The sequence below is a fragment of the Petaurus breviceps genome, unplaced genomic scaffold, assembly GCF_028583685.1.
Source record: "Petaurus breviceps papuanus isolate PSGF00001 unplaced genomic scaffold, PetGlider_PUasm1.0 126, whole genome shotgun sequence".
In the NCBI taxonomy this organism is placed as follows: Eukaryota; Metazoa; Chordata; class Mammalia; order Diprotodontia; family Petauridae; genus Petaurus; species Petaurus breviceps.
In genome coordinates, this window is record NW_027185655.1 from 53388142 (window position 1) to 53403745 (window position 15604).

General features: G+C 38.0%; 1 protein-coding gene across 3 annotated transcripts in view; it reads left to right on the forward strand.

The window, feature by feature from the left end:
* Positions 1-269: 269 nt before the first annotated feature.
* PDLIM3 (PDZ and LIM domain 3) overlaps positions 270-15604 on the forward strand; it is a 62525-nt gene continuing 47190 nt past the window's right edge. The window contains exon 1 of one of the 3 annotated variants that reach the window (XM_069095787.1): positions 270-532. In XM_069095787.1, the coding sequence (XP_068951888.1) occupies positions 440-532 (93 nt within the window). In that variant the 5' untranslated portion in view covers positions 270-439. The remainder of the gene's footprint in view (positions 533-15604) is intronic. The other 2 variants (XM_069095806.1, XM_069095796.1) reach the window with 2 other exon arrangements.

Genomic DNA, 15604 nt, shown 5'->3' on the forward strand with positions numbered 1-15604 from the left:
CTAACTGTGTATCAAATAAGGAGGTAAGCCAGGAAAACAACGAGGGGCCAGGTGTTGCTTTAAGAAAGCCATAGGAAGTTGTAACCTGAAGCCTTCTCCTTTCTGTGCCCAGGAATGGGCAGAGGGAGTGTGCACGGAGCAAATGCATTTCTTGTAAACTCCCTGGTGTCCAGACTTTCTCTTACTACCAAAGTTGGAGCTCTCCTTTCCGGGGGTGGGAGGGTAGTGGGAGGGGGGGGGGGTGGGTAGGGCTTGTGACGTCACTCCCGAACAGGGATAAAGTAGAGAGTCTGCAAGGCTGCCACTGTGGGACAAGAAGGGAAGCTATTTCAAGACTTAGATTGTTAGCTGTCCTTTTGGGAAGAGGTGCTGTTGGCAGGATCTTCCTCCACACCATCCCTGTTCATAGAGGGGACAGGAGCCCAAACGAAAGAACACCATGCCACAGAATGTCATTCTCCCAGGCCCTGCACCCTGGGGATTCAGGCTTTCAGGAGGGATAGATTTTAATCAACCTTTAATCATCACCAGGGTAGGTGTTTGTTTCCCTCTCTTACTTTCTCTGTATGGGAGGTGTTTCTGCTTCACTTTGGTCTTTCCGCTTTCTAAGAGCTACAGAAGTCTGTCCAGTGAGCACTGAACGACACCTAACCTGGGCAGGGTGGGAGGGGACTATTGCTTCCTGGACATCAGAGTGCAGAGGTAGGAAGATAGTGGAAATCAGCAAAGTTTGGCTTTGGATGATGATGGAAAAGGAAAGAAGAGCAGGAGCTTGCTAAGTAGTTTATACACTGTCAGAATGAAATTATCCCTTCTTCAAACTTGGTTCCTGTTTGCTGGAAGGGAAGGAAGGGAAGTTCACCCTAGGGAGGGACAGGAGAGATGGGATAGTTTCCCAGAGTTCAGTAAAGTTGAATATGACAAGTCCAAGGAGTTGTGACCCCCACCCTCCACCCCTACTCCCTAGACTTTAACTCCCTTTCCTTTTAATTGCATGGTTTTCTGATCTCGGGAAGGGAGGAAAAGGGGGAGAAAAGAACAGAGAATTGGCAGCTGTTCCTTTGGATTAGGCATGTTTATCTTCTTCTGATGTAAATTTCAAAAGGGATATACAGGCAATGCATAACCTAGGTTGGTTATTTCTAGTTTGGAGAATTATCAGCACAGATAGAAAAGATATTTCTAATGTGTGTTCCTGTTTTTCCAGGCATTTTGAATAATTTTCTAAGACTAAAGCTATTAAGTTGAACTTCCAAGAAAATCTGTCAGATAAGTGTCTCGGGAGGATAAGTGATAGTAATATGCTTGCCTAATAACATAATACTTTAACAGTTTTCTATAAAAGTCCATCTTTCTTTTGCTTAGAAATATTTCAAGTTATTCCACAAGTAAAAGATTTTAGAAGTGGATAGAGCACTGGACACAGAGCCAGGAAGACCTAGGTTTAAATGGCTCCTCAGATATCCAGAGGGGGAGTCAAACCTCACATTTCTTCAGCATAGTGAACTCTAAAGCTGGGTGACCCTCAACCAGTCACTTAAGATTTCTTACATCAGTTTCCCCATCTGTAAAATGAAGTTAGTCTCAATGGCTTCTAATGTCCCTTCCAACTCTGCCTCTATAATGCTATGACTCACAGTCATGAAAAATAATCTAGAATTTATGAATTCTAAAATATATTCTGATCTAATTGGCTTTTTATAATAATATGATGCTTTACCTTATTAGAGAATTATTTGTCTATTTTACTTATAAACTCTTAAAGAAACCTCTTTGAAACACTAGAAAAACTAGAAACAGTGCCTTAATTTTTATCTCTATGCATTCTTTATGTTACAAACATGCTTAACAACTTGGCGACAATTTAATTTGAAAATTCATTGCACAATGCCTTTGCACAAAGAAAAAATTTCTGTGTTCTATTTCTGTCCTATTTGTGTACTTTCCTGAGGGTGAACGAGAAAATGCTTTCCTCAGATATCTTAAAGAAACAATGTTTTATACAGAAGCATGCTAAGGGCCATGTTTCACACATTTCAAAAAATACACAAACATGATAATGCAAGTTTGTGGTATTAAACAAAGTTTGATAAACAAGAAATGTTCTTAAACAAATTAAGCAGAAAATACTCTGATGCTTTGGGCCAAGCAATGCCTTTTATGGATTTACAAAAGGGGAAAGTTTCCATTATCTCTTCCCAAAACTATTTTAGTAATTTCTAGATCACCGTTTTCCTTTACTTATATTAATGAAATAGGTTTCTAAACCTAACAAAGAACAAATTATATTTGTGTTAACTCCTGAAGAAGGAAAGGATTGGGTCATAGGCATTGTTCTTGACATGAAACTGACAAGTTCCTGCTGGTGTGTAAGATGCCGATTCCTTCTGTTCATGCAGTTGAAAGATTATAATGATGTTATAATATATATTTTTTATTCCAAGGAAACATTTCCATTTGGTTGGATTTGAAAGGCTAGTAACAATAATCATCAGCAGCTATTCCTATCAACTCCCTTAGAAATTCATCACTATATATGTCTTATACTACTGGTATATTATTTTATGTGCATATCTTGTCTCTCTAACTAGAATATAAATTTCTGAAGGGCAGGACCCCCATCTCCCACCTGCTTTGTACCTTCTCCACACCCCATCTCCCCAAACCAACCATCCATTGCATAGAGTAGTCAATCAAGGAATTTTCAGTAATTTTTCATGGCTTAAGTCAACAATTATTTCTGTGCCTATTCCCATTGAAATTTTAAGTGAAAAAAAGACAATAACAGCTCCATTAGATTAGCATCTAAACAAGCAAAAGATCATTAGCCATAGATTTCCAAAAGTCCAGTGTTGTATAGACAAAACCATGTTCACCTTTCTACATCTTGGAGTCACAAGGGATAGGGTGGCTTAAAGGAAGCTGTTGAGGTAGAAAACTGTTTTTAGGTTTTGGAGAGGGGGGGAACCAAACCTGTGATTTCATCAGCATAGGGAATTCTAATGAAGAAATTCCCCCAACTATGCAGATCAGCAACTTACCTGTAAATTATAATCTCTAAGAACTGTTTGAAGGGACTGAGCTGTTACGTGATTTATCCATGGTCATACAACTAGTATAATTCAGAGGTAGGATTTAAACCCGGTTCTTCTAACTCCGTGGTCAACCTGTTCATCATGCCACACATCTTCTCAGACAAGGCTTAAATTGTCAAAAATATTATCTATTAAACAGGAATTGTCCAGTGACAAGGGTGCTGTTCATATGTAAGAACTCACTGGAGGTAAGCTTTTTGGGCGCTCAAGAAAGTTGGACTTTATAATCAGTTCACAGATTCAGTTTGGGACTAGAAACATTTGTTTTGTTTGGCAGATTTTTAATGGTTGAATTCAGTAACAGCTCAGGGGCAGTTGTATCTGTGTGATAGCAAATGATTGAACAATTTTCTTTACCATTTTTCAATTGCTTGTTTTCTGTGGTATCTAGCAGAGCCTGAATATTTTGTAGAAGTCCTTTGACAATCTGGAAAGCCCACGGATGCCTTCTCAGAATAAAGCTTTTCAATAACGGAAGGAGATACCAGGCATTATTTAGAAGTCAGTGAAAAGAAAGATGTATTTTTTTTTCCTTTTAAGTACCTAGACCCTCTGAAATTTGTCCATGGACACCTTAGGTGTGGGAAAGTGGGAAAGGAGTGGGAAAGCATATCCATCTCAAAAGAATACATCTTCACCATTCAAAGACAGAGATCAGATAAAAGAATCAATACACCACTGATATACCAAAAGCCCAACCCCTGACCAAAATATTTTCACTGCTGCTGTTGCTTTTTCTTTGAGCCATGTTGGCTCAGCTATTAACTTGGCTAAAAAATTGTGTAGTCAGTAGATTTACTAAAAGGCAAAGCTGAATGTTTGGGGTGCCTTGGTGATCACACAATCACCAACTCCATAACTGATTTAAACTTTGAAAAATCTTTTGTAACTGCCACACAGATGCAACCACAATAAAATCTTTCTCATGAAATATTTGCTCTAGACCAAAATTTAATTATTAGAAATACCACAACATAAAAGCTAAAAAACTAATTTTCCCAAGGCTATACTGATATACTGGATTGACTTGGATAGTCCTCACTTTTTTCCCCATAAAATGGAGGGAGGAGGACTTATGCAAGCAAGTATATGGGTCATGATGTGTTATGATGAAGTGGAAAAAGGATTTGAGGTAGACAGACTACCTGAGATCCAGTACCTGTGACTTGGCTTCCACCTCCCCCTGGGGAAAAATAAGGAAGTTGGTTTAGTTCATTCATAGAATTAGGAGCCATCATACACAATCATCCCTGAAGATTGCCTATTAACTTAGAAAACTACATGTTTGTATATTTCTTTTTTATTACTACATCAACCCATTAAAATCAGATTGGAACTATCTTTTAATTCTGCATTAGAGAATATTGAGGGCCACACGTTTGACATCTCCAATCTAGATGACATCCAAGGTTCCTTCCGGCTCTAAATATGTGGATGATCTTATGCTGGCAGCTAGGTGGTGTAGTGAACCGAGTACCAGAACTGGAATCAGGAAGACTCATCTTCCTGAGTTCAAACCTGGGCCCAGATACTTACTAGCTGTGTGACCCTGGACAAGTCACTTTACCCTGTTTGCCTCAGTTTCCTCATTTGTAAAATGAGCTGGAGAAGAATATGGTAAACCACTGTAGTATCTTTGCCAAGAAAACCTCAAATGGGTGGCTAGGTGGCGCAGTGAGTAGAGCACTGGCCCTAAAGTCAGGAGGACCTGAGTTCAAATCCAGCCTCAGACACTCAACACTTACTAGCCATGTGACCTTGGGCAAGTCACTTCACCCCAACTGCCCTCCAAAAAGCAAAAAAAAAAAAAAACCCAACAATAACAATCAACAATCAAGAAAACCAAAATGGGGTTGAGAAGAATTGTACATGACTGAAAAACAACTGAATGAACACCTTCTGTGACTTTAGGGCACCTCCATGATCTCAAATCTTGAGATTCTTTTCCACCTTCCATTTAGTTAACAAGCAAACCAGTGGTGAAATTATTCACTGCTACATACTGAAGCTCTTCTGAAAAGAATTTCTTTCCTCATGTTCCTGAAAAACATTTAGGCCAAGTTTTTAAAGATAGCTTGATTGTTATCTTGTAAAGGAAAAGTGAGGAAAACAGATGGTTTGCAAATAACGAAAAAGTTTGTTTTCATGTAAGATTCCTTTATTAGATTTGGTATTTAAACATCTTTGGTTCCAGAGAAAGAAGGATCAGACAGTTGCTTCATCATAACATTCAGTGTACTAGTGACATTTCCCCCAATAGAGTAAGAGGTGCATTTCAAGAAATAGGTAGCTCTATACTTCTCATCTAAGGGACAGAGTAGGAAGAGAGATCAAGTAGTGAGGGAGAAAGTAAGTAAAAATTATCCACTGAGATAGAGAAATGCATGACTCTCCTTTTCCTTCCTTACTCTGAAAGTAGCTGACTGTTCTTCAATTTAGTCCATTATCAGCATGCAGAGATGGCAAGAATTCTATTTAGGCTGACCTCTCTGCTTGTAACATCATTGCTGTTTCATACTATAGGGGGAACATTAAGGGGGCATGGATCACACAGGGAAATTTTTTTTTTTAAATTTTCTATTCAAAATAAGGGAGGAAAAGATGAAAGGGAAAACAGCCCAGTAAATTTTTAAAAATATTATCAGGTAAATGAATAAAACAATAAGGAAAGTAACTACTGATAAAATACAAATATCCATTATGCATGTTTTTATGCTTATAAGTATTTATTTTAGGCTCCATAAGAAATTAAATAACTCATCTAAATAACCATTCGTGACATGACAGTCACAGAAAAGATTAAAATTCTATCTACCCTACTCAAAACAATTATATATACATATATAAATTTTATGTTATATAAATATTATATACATATAATTTATATAACTTTCACAAAGGTCACTCTACTGTCACCAACTCTAGATCAGGACATTATTTCTTCTCACCCACATTTTTGAATGACTTACTAATAGCTTTCTCAAACATCCCCACCCCACCTCAAATCCATATTTCACAGTGCTTCCAATATAATTCATTCCAGCACAATATAATTCTCTAATCATGTCACTCAGGAAATTTCAGTGACCCCTGAGCCTGATGTTTAAGATTCTTTATCATCCCTGTGTCCAGCCTTGTTTCATTGTCTCATTCTGGATAGAATTATAGGATTTTAGATGTGGAAGGGACTTTAAAGTGGTGGACTTTGTGACTTGTCAAGGTCACACAGGCAACATACATGGGACTCTAATCCAGGTCTTCTGATTCTAAAATCTGGCGAGCCTCTCACTACTTCCACTACAACATACACTCTATATTCCTTCCTTCCTTACCTTTTTCTTTTCTTTTTTTCCCTCTTTTATTCCTCCCTGCTCACATGGTGTGAAAGAGGGATAATCAACAGACAGCCTATATGTTCCTTTGGTATCCTTACCATGTCAAGAGAATATGGGAAAGGACTCCAGTACTTTGATTGTAACCTATAGAAGAACATGAACAAGAGTTGTCTAGGATAGATAGGCAAAGATGGGTTGTGTCCCACATCATTGGAGAGAATGCCCACATTGCATCATATATACTTTTGAGAATTTCAATATTTTGAATAAGCATTCAAAGTAATTACCTGACATCTTGAGCCTGAAAGTAGTCATATGGAGAGGAAGGAAGGAAGAAAGGAAGGAAGGAAGGAAGGAAGGAAGGAAGGAAGGAAGGAAGGAAGGGAGGGAGGGAGGGAGGGAAAGAGGGAGGGAGGGAAGGAGAGAGGGAGGGAAGGAAGGAGGAAGGGAGGGAGGGAAGGAAGGAGAAAGAAAACAAGAATTTATTAAGCATCTACCATACGCCAGTCAGTATGCTAAGCATTTTCTTGTTGTATAGTCATTCAGTCATAGCCAACTCTTTATGACTCTATGGACTATATTATCCATGGGTTTTTCTTGGCAAAGATACTGGGATGGTTTGCCATTTCCCCCTCCAGTGGATTAAGGCAAAGAATGTTAAGTGACTTGCCCAGGGTCACACAGCTAGTGAGTGTTTGAGGCTAGATTTGAACTCAGTTCTTCCTGACTCCAGGCCTGGTGCTCTATCCATGGAGCTTTCTAGCTGTCCACTTTAGTACTGTGCTAAATGATTTACAAACATTATCTCATTTTGTCCTCATTACAACCGTCATGCCAGTGACATCTCCCTGATTTGTTTCTCAAGACAGTGAGAAACCATTGCCACAATTTATTTCAGGACATAGGATGTGGTTCATCCAGGCCTGGTGACTTGAACTTTTGGAGGGCAGATAAGAGTGTTCTTACCATCACCTCATTTATACTAGGCTATAATCTCTTCATGTCTATTTTCAGTCTTTCCTACCCAGTCTGAATATTGTTTTCCTTGAGACAGAAAACAGAAACAAAATAGACAAATTAATTCTTCCTTCTCTCCATTACCATCTTCCCTCCCATGCCAAGCACAGGTTCAGTGCTTTCCTTGGTCTTTTTCTAGGGTCATAGCTATATGTGGGGAAGAAACTGAGGCCCAGAGAGGCTAGTTTTCTCTAGGTCCCACTGTAACAGAGATGGTATTCAAATTCATGTCTTACTCCAGAGCTAGTATATATTCTGCTAGTGTGTGTGTGTGTGTGTGTGTGTGTGTGTGTGTATCATGCCTCCTTGTTTTTACTCATCTATCCAAGACCCTGAACTTCTGTAATAACCTCACAGGAGTGGGGAATCTGTAGCCTTGAGGCCACATGTGGCCCTCTAGGTCCTCAAGCATGGCCCTTTGGTCAAATTCAGACTTCATGGAACAAACCCCCTTAGTAAAAGGATTCATTCCACTAAACTTGGACTCAGTCAAAAGGCCACCCCCAAGGACCTAGAAAGCCACATGTGGCCTCGAGGCCACGGGTTCCCATTTTTTTCCCTTTCCAATCTGTTTTTCAAAGAGTTGTCAGTTAATGCAGCCTTTTAACTGTTTATAGTAAAGCAACTGCTTACAGAAAGCCTCATACCCAATTTTAATGAACCTTCTTGACATTGTTCTTACAAGGCTGGGACATTTGTTTGCATTCATCTTCAGTTACCTGCCTTCACTTCCACCTGTGGTACCTTCCAAATCTATTATTTTAAGATCTGAATTAGTGAAAATATTAGCTCTCTGTCCAACCAAACTGGGCTCTATAGACACCCACTTCCTTTACTGCCTCATTAGAACTATGTCACTGGTGACTGTCACCAAAATTCCATTCTTAAAAGACTCCAGTCCTTCTTTATCAGGCTTCCCTTTGAGAGTCCCCCTGGGCCATCTCACTGAACTCTTTGAAATCTGTTTTCCCCAAATCTAGAGTACATGTCAGATTCCATCTGGTTTTTCACTCCTTATCTGTCAAAAATTCTAAGATAACACAGTTGCTGCCTTCGAGTTTTCCATCGTCTCTGATCTTCCAACTAGTTTTTCCTTTATGGCCAGACCCAGGTCCAGAACAACATTCTTCTTTGTCACTTCCTCTCTACCTTCTGAAAGAAAAAATTTTCAGAGAGGCAAGTCAAGAATATCTAAGTTGTTCTCCTTTTAGCACAGAGAAAAATTCTCTCTGGCTGATGTCAGGAGGGTTCTTCATCACAATTATTTTATATTATAGTTAAGCCTGTGTACTAATTTCCCGCTACTAATTTGCAGCAGAGAATAATAGATACAATGTGCTATAACAGCTAGAGAATAAGATCTGTGTTCAAAGTTCTGTCTCTGACTCATACAGACTTCGTGATCCTAGACAAATCATTTAACCTCTTGTGCTCTAGACAACTCTCTAAGACTAAGATGCCAGAAGACGCCAACTTGTAAAAGTAGGAGTTTCCTCATCTGAAAGTTCCCAATACCAATGAAATTACAAGTGCAGTCTCTATCCTACTAAATTACAATACTGTGAAGGTGATGAATATCTAATATATATTTTACAGCTGATACTGCATCAGCCCTGCACAAGTAGGAACTTAATTACATTTGTAATTGAATTGACTCATCTATTTTTCTCCATTTAATGTGATTTTAGAAAGAGAAAAGGGAAGAAAGGGGAAAAAGAGAAGGAAGGAAAGGGAAAGGGAAAAGGAAAGGGGAAGGGGAAGGAGAAGGAGAAGGAGAAGGAGAAGGGGAAGGGGAAGGGAAAGGGAAAGGGAAAGGGGAAGGGGAAGGGGAAGGGGAAGGGAAAAGGAAAGAAAGAGGCACCTTTAAATCATGGAAACAAACACAGTATTGACTCTTACCTATCCATTGGAAATAATCAGATGCAATTACCTATCACCAATGGCTGTGGAATTTAATTTGCAAGAGAAGCATCTAAAGTGGGGGAGGGGGAGAAATCTTGATAGTAAAAATTGCAAATCAAATGTTTTATAATATCAAATTCCACAAAAAGGAATGGAAATTATTAATAACTAGAGTACTGAATTGGCACTGATATTTTTCATTTACAACACTGATTAAGACATTCAACCTTTGCACCTCAATTAAGATGCATTTTACATATCATAGGATGAGGACTATAACACAATGGCTAACTTATCACTAGTTAATTTTAGGGGTAACCGGTGTGTCGAGTTGAGTAAATCTGACTTTTTGAGATTATGGACACACTACCTGTTTTATATTTCCTTCTTCCCTTGGGGAGGGGGAAGTCATCTAGCAATTAGTTTCATAGGAATGTGGGCAGAGTATCTATGACCCAGGAAGTTTCTTGAGGACTGAGTGGCCCTCAGATTAGAGATGGACCAAGAAACTCAAACCAGCCTGTTTGTGTTGGGGGTGAAGGGACCTGTGAAAGGGATTTGGGAATCCCATTCTGGAATGAAGGGGGATAGGCTTCTGTCTGCTGAAAATCTGCCATAAAGGAGTTATGCACTCAGGTTTTAATCATCTATGACATTTGAGATTAGAGAAGGCCTAGATAATTTTTTAAAAAACATACCTTGTTTTAGCCTTCTGCCTCCAGCACTCACTTGTATCCAGGAAAAATCCCATGTGTAGATTGTGTCAACATTTAGCCTACCCACTTATTAGGGAAAAGAATGAAACTCTTCACATAAAGAATATCAGATCTATGAACATTTTTGTACTCAGTTACCTATTTCAAGGTAAGCTAGCAGAAATTATCAATCAATTCACAAGCTTTTATTTAGCACATATTTGTGCCAGGCATTAGGGATGTCAAGATGAAAATGGATCAATCCCTTCCCTCAAGGAGCTTATATTCTATTGGGAGAGGCATATATGTATATATAAGTCTTGCACAAAATAATTTGGCAAGGGTCTGGAAGGCAGTAAAAGCTGGTAGAACTTGAAGTAGGTGTAAGCTAACAAAATTCTAACAAGGGATTTTAGATTATGTTGATAATGTCTTCAGCTTTCTATTACTCATCTGGCTCATCTGTTGCTGTGACTTAATATAGGCTTGAATGTGTGATAGTCTTATGATACCCTCACTACATTACTTTAAAAGACATTTTTTTAAGCAATCGGGGTTAAGTAACTTGCTCAAGGTTACACGGCCAGTTATTATTTCTGGGTGTGGTGCTGAGTATCTGAGCCCGGATTTGATCCAGGTCATCCCGACACTGGAGCTGATGCTTTTACTCGATGAGCCACCTGGCCACCCCTTTTTAAAAGACATTTTTTTCTTCAATGTTTAAGACTAGAAGGGACCTTATCTGGTGTACTCCCCTCATTGTGCAGATGAAAGAACTGAGGCTCAAAAAGGTTCAAAAACTTGACCAAAGTAATACCATTAGGGATATATTGTATAATAATTGATACATACTGCACTTTGCGTCTAAGGTCATTTACCACAAAGCTATAAAGCTGCATTGTTCACTTCTAATCATTGACATAGTACTATTAAAATAAGGCAATTTAATGGCCAGCCTTAGATCAGAAGTCAAGAAGGGAGCAAGATAATTTTTCCTCCCTCCATCCCCACTCTCTTTCTAAAGCATTTTCTCTTCCCACCCAACAACCCCAATCCTAGAAGAAACATTCTAGTCAACTCCCTGAATGACAAGATAGAGTCAAGGCAAAGGTCTCTCCCATCAAACTCCAATGTCTTCAGAGTGATTCAATAATGAGATTAACAATAAGAACCACTTAGTGTCAATTTGGGTCACCTGTTAAGAAACTTGGATGTTGATGTCAATTTTCTTCATCTGTCAAAGGATGGTCTTTATGGTCCCTTCCAGTTCTAACATTCTAAGAAAAATCCCTAAGTCTATCACCATTGTGCATTTGCACAAATGGATTTATCATTTTCCACAAGTTATATATCCAAGCCCAAGTGACTTACAAAATCAGTATTGTATATTCGTAATTAGTGTTTGTTTTAAAATGTCAGAAAAGTTAAATATTTAAAAGAAAAAAAAGATCACACTTTCCCATATTTAGACTACCAGGAGTAAAGGCATAGCCTTGCACATTTAAAAATAGCAAAAGCTTATTGTTTCACCAAATAACACAGTTCAGATAAGAGGTTCTTAACTTAGGGTTCACAGAATGAGAAGGGGACCATGGAAAGATTTTAGGAGGCTTGTGAACTTGGACAAGAAGAAAATTACATCATTATTTTCATTAACATCTAACTGGAATTTAGCATTTCCTTCAACTATTCAAAAATATTATTCTGAGAAAGGAGAAAGGTTCCATGGGCTATCCAAGAATGCCAAGGGATCCATCACACACACACACACACACACACACACACACACACACACACACCCCTCTTCTGGTTTTGAACAAAATTATTGCTCTCTAGGATGTCCTAGACCCAGGAACAGTGCTTGGGATTTAAGAAATACCTAGTATGAAAGTAAGAAAGTTTTTCAATGGCAATAGTCAATAAAATGACTTGCATAAGGAATAAAGTGCTCTCCTTGGAACAGAAAATCCTAAATTCAAATCTTCCCTCAGTTATTTATAATCAATGTAACTCTAGGCAAGTCAATTAATTACTAGTAACCTTGGTTTCCTAATCTGTAGGAATACGAATAATAAGATCTCTTGAATCAAAATACTGTCCGAAGATCAAATTAAATTATGAATGTAAATTCTTAAAGTGTTAATTATTTCCAGAGGGTCAGGAGTACTTATCTTCTCATGGTACATGCTGACTCTAATAGAGAAAGGGAGTACATTTTTGAAAGCAAAATGTTTTATGTTGTAAAGGTTCGTACTAGTCACAATAAAGCACTTCCTTTGCAAGAATGAACAATTTCATCTGTATAACTATTCCTTCTATCTGTGCTAAATGCAGTGTTTCAGTAGATGGTCTTTACAAGTTGCTGGTCAAAAAAAAGATTGTAGGGGCGGTTAGGTGAGGCCGTGAATCAGGGGGACCTGAGTTCAAATCCGACCTCCAGCACTTAACATTTACTAGCCATGTGACCTTGGGCAGTCACTTAACCCCAATTGCCCTGCCTTCCCCCTCCAAAAAGAAAAAAAAAAAAGATTGTAACCTGAGAGTCAACCTTCTGGTAGCGAGCCTCTGTGAACTTAACTAGACTTGGGAGAAACATTTATTACCAGACTTGCTACTGGAGTCTTTCTAAAAAGAGGCCCATAGGCTTCCTCTGACTGTCAAAAGGTCCACGACAATATAATATACACATAGGTGTGTATTGCATATGTTATATATTTATACATATATGTATATAAACATATATGTGTATACATATACATGTGTGTATTATAGGTGTGTGTAAGTATGTATAAAGAACCTTTGGTTTTGACAAAAATATTTTGTTCTTCAGAATGTCCTGAACCTAGAAACACACTGCTATGCCTATACTAGACAGAATGCAAGTCCTTAGTGGGTTTGCATTCTGCTAATATAACCTTCAAGAATCAATTGTGCTTTATTTGGAACTATGTCAAAAGTGCTATAAAAATGTGCATAACCGTTGACCCATCAATGCCACTTCTAGGGCTCTCTCCCAAAGAGATTATACAAATGGGAAAAGGACCTGTAGGTACAAAAATATTTATAGCAGTTGGAAATTGAAGGGATGCCCATTGATTGGGGAATGGCTAGACAAGTTGTGATATATGAATGTAATGGAATACTATTGCGTTATAAGAAATGTTGAGCAGGCAGACCTGAGAAAAACCTGGAAAGACTTATATAAACTGGAATAGAACCAGGAGAACCTTGTACACAGTTACAGCCACATTGTGCGATGACTTTGATAGACTTGGCTCTTCTTAGCAATACAAGGTTCTAAGACAGCTCCAAAAGGCTCATAGATGGAAAATGCTGTCCACATCCAGAGAAAGAACTATGGAATCTGAATGCGGATCGAAGCGCACTATTTGCTCTCTTTCTCTCTATCTTTTGTTTTGTTTATTTCTTCTTTCTGGTGGTTTATTCCATTGGTTATAATTCTTCTTTGCAACATGACTAATGTGAAAATATGTTTAATGTGAATGTATATGTGAATCCTATATCAGATTACATGCCATCTTGGGGAAAACATTTGGAACTCAAAAGATTGTGGAACTGAATGTTGTAAACTAAAAATAAATAAATAAATTTTTAAAAATAATCAATTATGCTCAACTACAAGCATTTATTAAGTGCCTACAATATCCCACTCACTACAAAGAGAGAAATGAAACAGTCTCTGTCCTTGAGAACCTTTCATTCTATTGAGGGATATGATGCATAAGTATATGCAAAATTTATGCAAAATAAATTTAAAGCAACTTTTTTGGGGGAAGGCACTAACAGATGGGGAGGGGGAGTCAGGAAAGAATTCTAAGAGGCAGAAGTGAGGGAGGAAGAAGTTCATTCCAGGCACGGATGAGAGCCCCAGCCAAGGCAATAAAATGGGAGGTGGAAGAGTGACCTCCATCTTCCAGATCCCAGATCATTATGGAGGTCCATATGATTATGAGACATCAGAGTAAAATATTAATAGAAGAATTAGTATGACTATATGAAATTCTAAAATAAGACAAGTGGGTATGATGGAAAGAGCACCAGATTTAGAGTTGAAGAGGCTGGCTTCAAATGCCTGGTGTCCTTCTTACTACTTGTGAAAATAGGGACTAGTTTTTGCCTGTTTTTTGTTTTTTTTTTGAGTTTTTTTGTTTCACTAGCTCTTAGCACAGTGACTGGCACATAATAGGTCCCTAATAAATGTTAGATGATTGATTGACAACCACTTTGGGTCTCAATTTTCTACTATATAAAATAAAATTAGAATAGATGATGGTTCCAAATTTAGGAATCTAGAAAGAATTATTCAGTAATAATAATGAAAATTTAGAATTATTATAATTAATGTAGATGGTTTCTTTATTCAAGGTGACTCAAATTTCAGGATTAGGTGGGGTCAAATTATCTTCCACTCATTTCAAATGTATCTTTTTTTTCTTTGCTTTTTGGAGGGCAGTTGACCTTGTCACCTTGTCAAATGTGACCTTGACCAAGGTCACAGGCTAGTTTTTTATTAAGTGTCTGAGGTCAGATTTGAACTCAGGTCCTCCTGACTCCAGAGGCGGTGCTCTATTCACTGCACCACCTACCCTCCCCATATGTATCTTTTACGTACCATTGTATATACGTGTTATTCTTCACATACATATACACACCATTTGAATGTAAGCTCTAGGAAAGTAGGAGCTGTTTTCCCCCTTTTCTTTGTATCCCTAATGCTTAGCTCTTTGCTAGTAATATAGTAAGTACTTAATAAATGCTTATCGATCAATGAGTTTATTGATTATAAGATAATTTGCACAAATGAACGTGATAAACTGGTTTCTATAGCCCAAACTTCAGATATCCCAGGATTCATTTCCAGAGAAGTCTAGAATTAAAGACAAATCTTATATATTATTTATGATGTAACAGGCATGTCCAAGCACCTACGTACAAACAACCAACTCAAATTGGCATCAATAGCGAGAGAGTTAATATGGGAACAAGCTTTATTTTGTCAAACTGAGAGTTGGAATACCTTTTCAGAGAGATGTCAGTGGGGTAACCATGCAAGTGTGGTGCCTTGGCTGATTGACTGCTCAAGCTAAAAAACAAAATAGTCTCTACTACCTCCTATCCTAAAACATTTTATTCCTAGTCACTACTGCTATTCCCCTCAAATAAAATTCTTTTACTTTATGCAAAATGTGAGTTTTCAAGATAAAGCAGCATCATGATGACTAAATGATTTAAAACAAAAACTGAAAAGATCTTTGCATTTGATCCTATGTAAATGAATAAGACACTTTTGTATAATAAAAATTAATGAATCAATCAATAGATAAATGAATGAATGAAACTGGGCTAAATGCTGGGAAAACATATAGAAAGATAATCTCTTCCCTCAAGGAGATTGCATTCTTCTAGATTTTGTTTTCATTTTGGGGCGAGAGAGAGATTCTCATCTGTTTCTGATATTTGGAATGCTCTGCCTTCTTATCCCACCTCTCTTTTTTCCTGGCTTCGTTCAAGACTTAGATCAAGTGGCATTTTCTGCAGG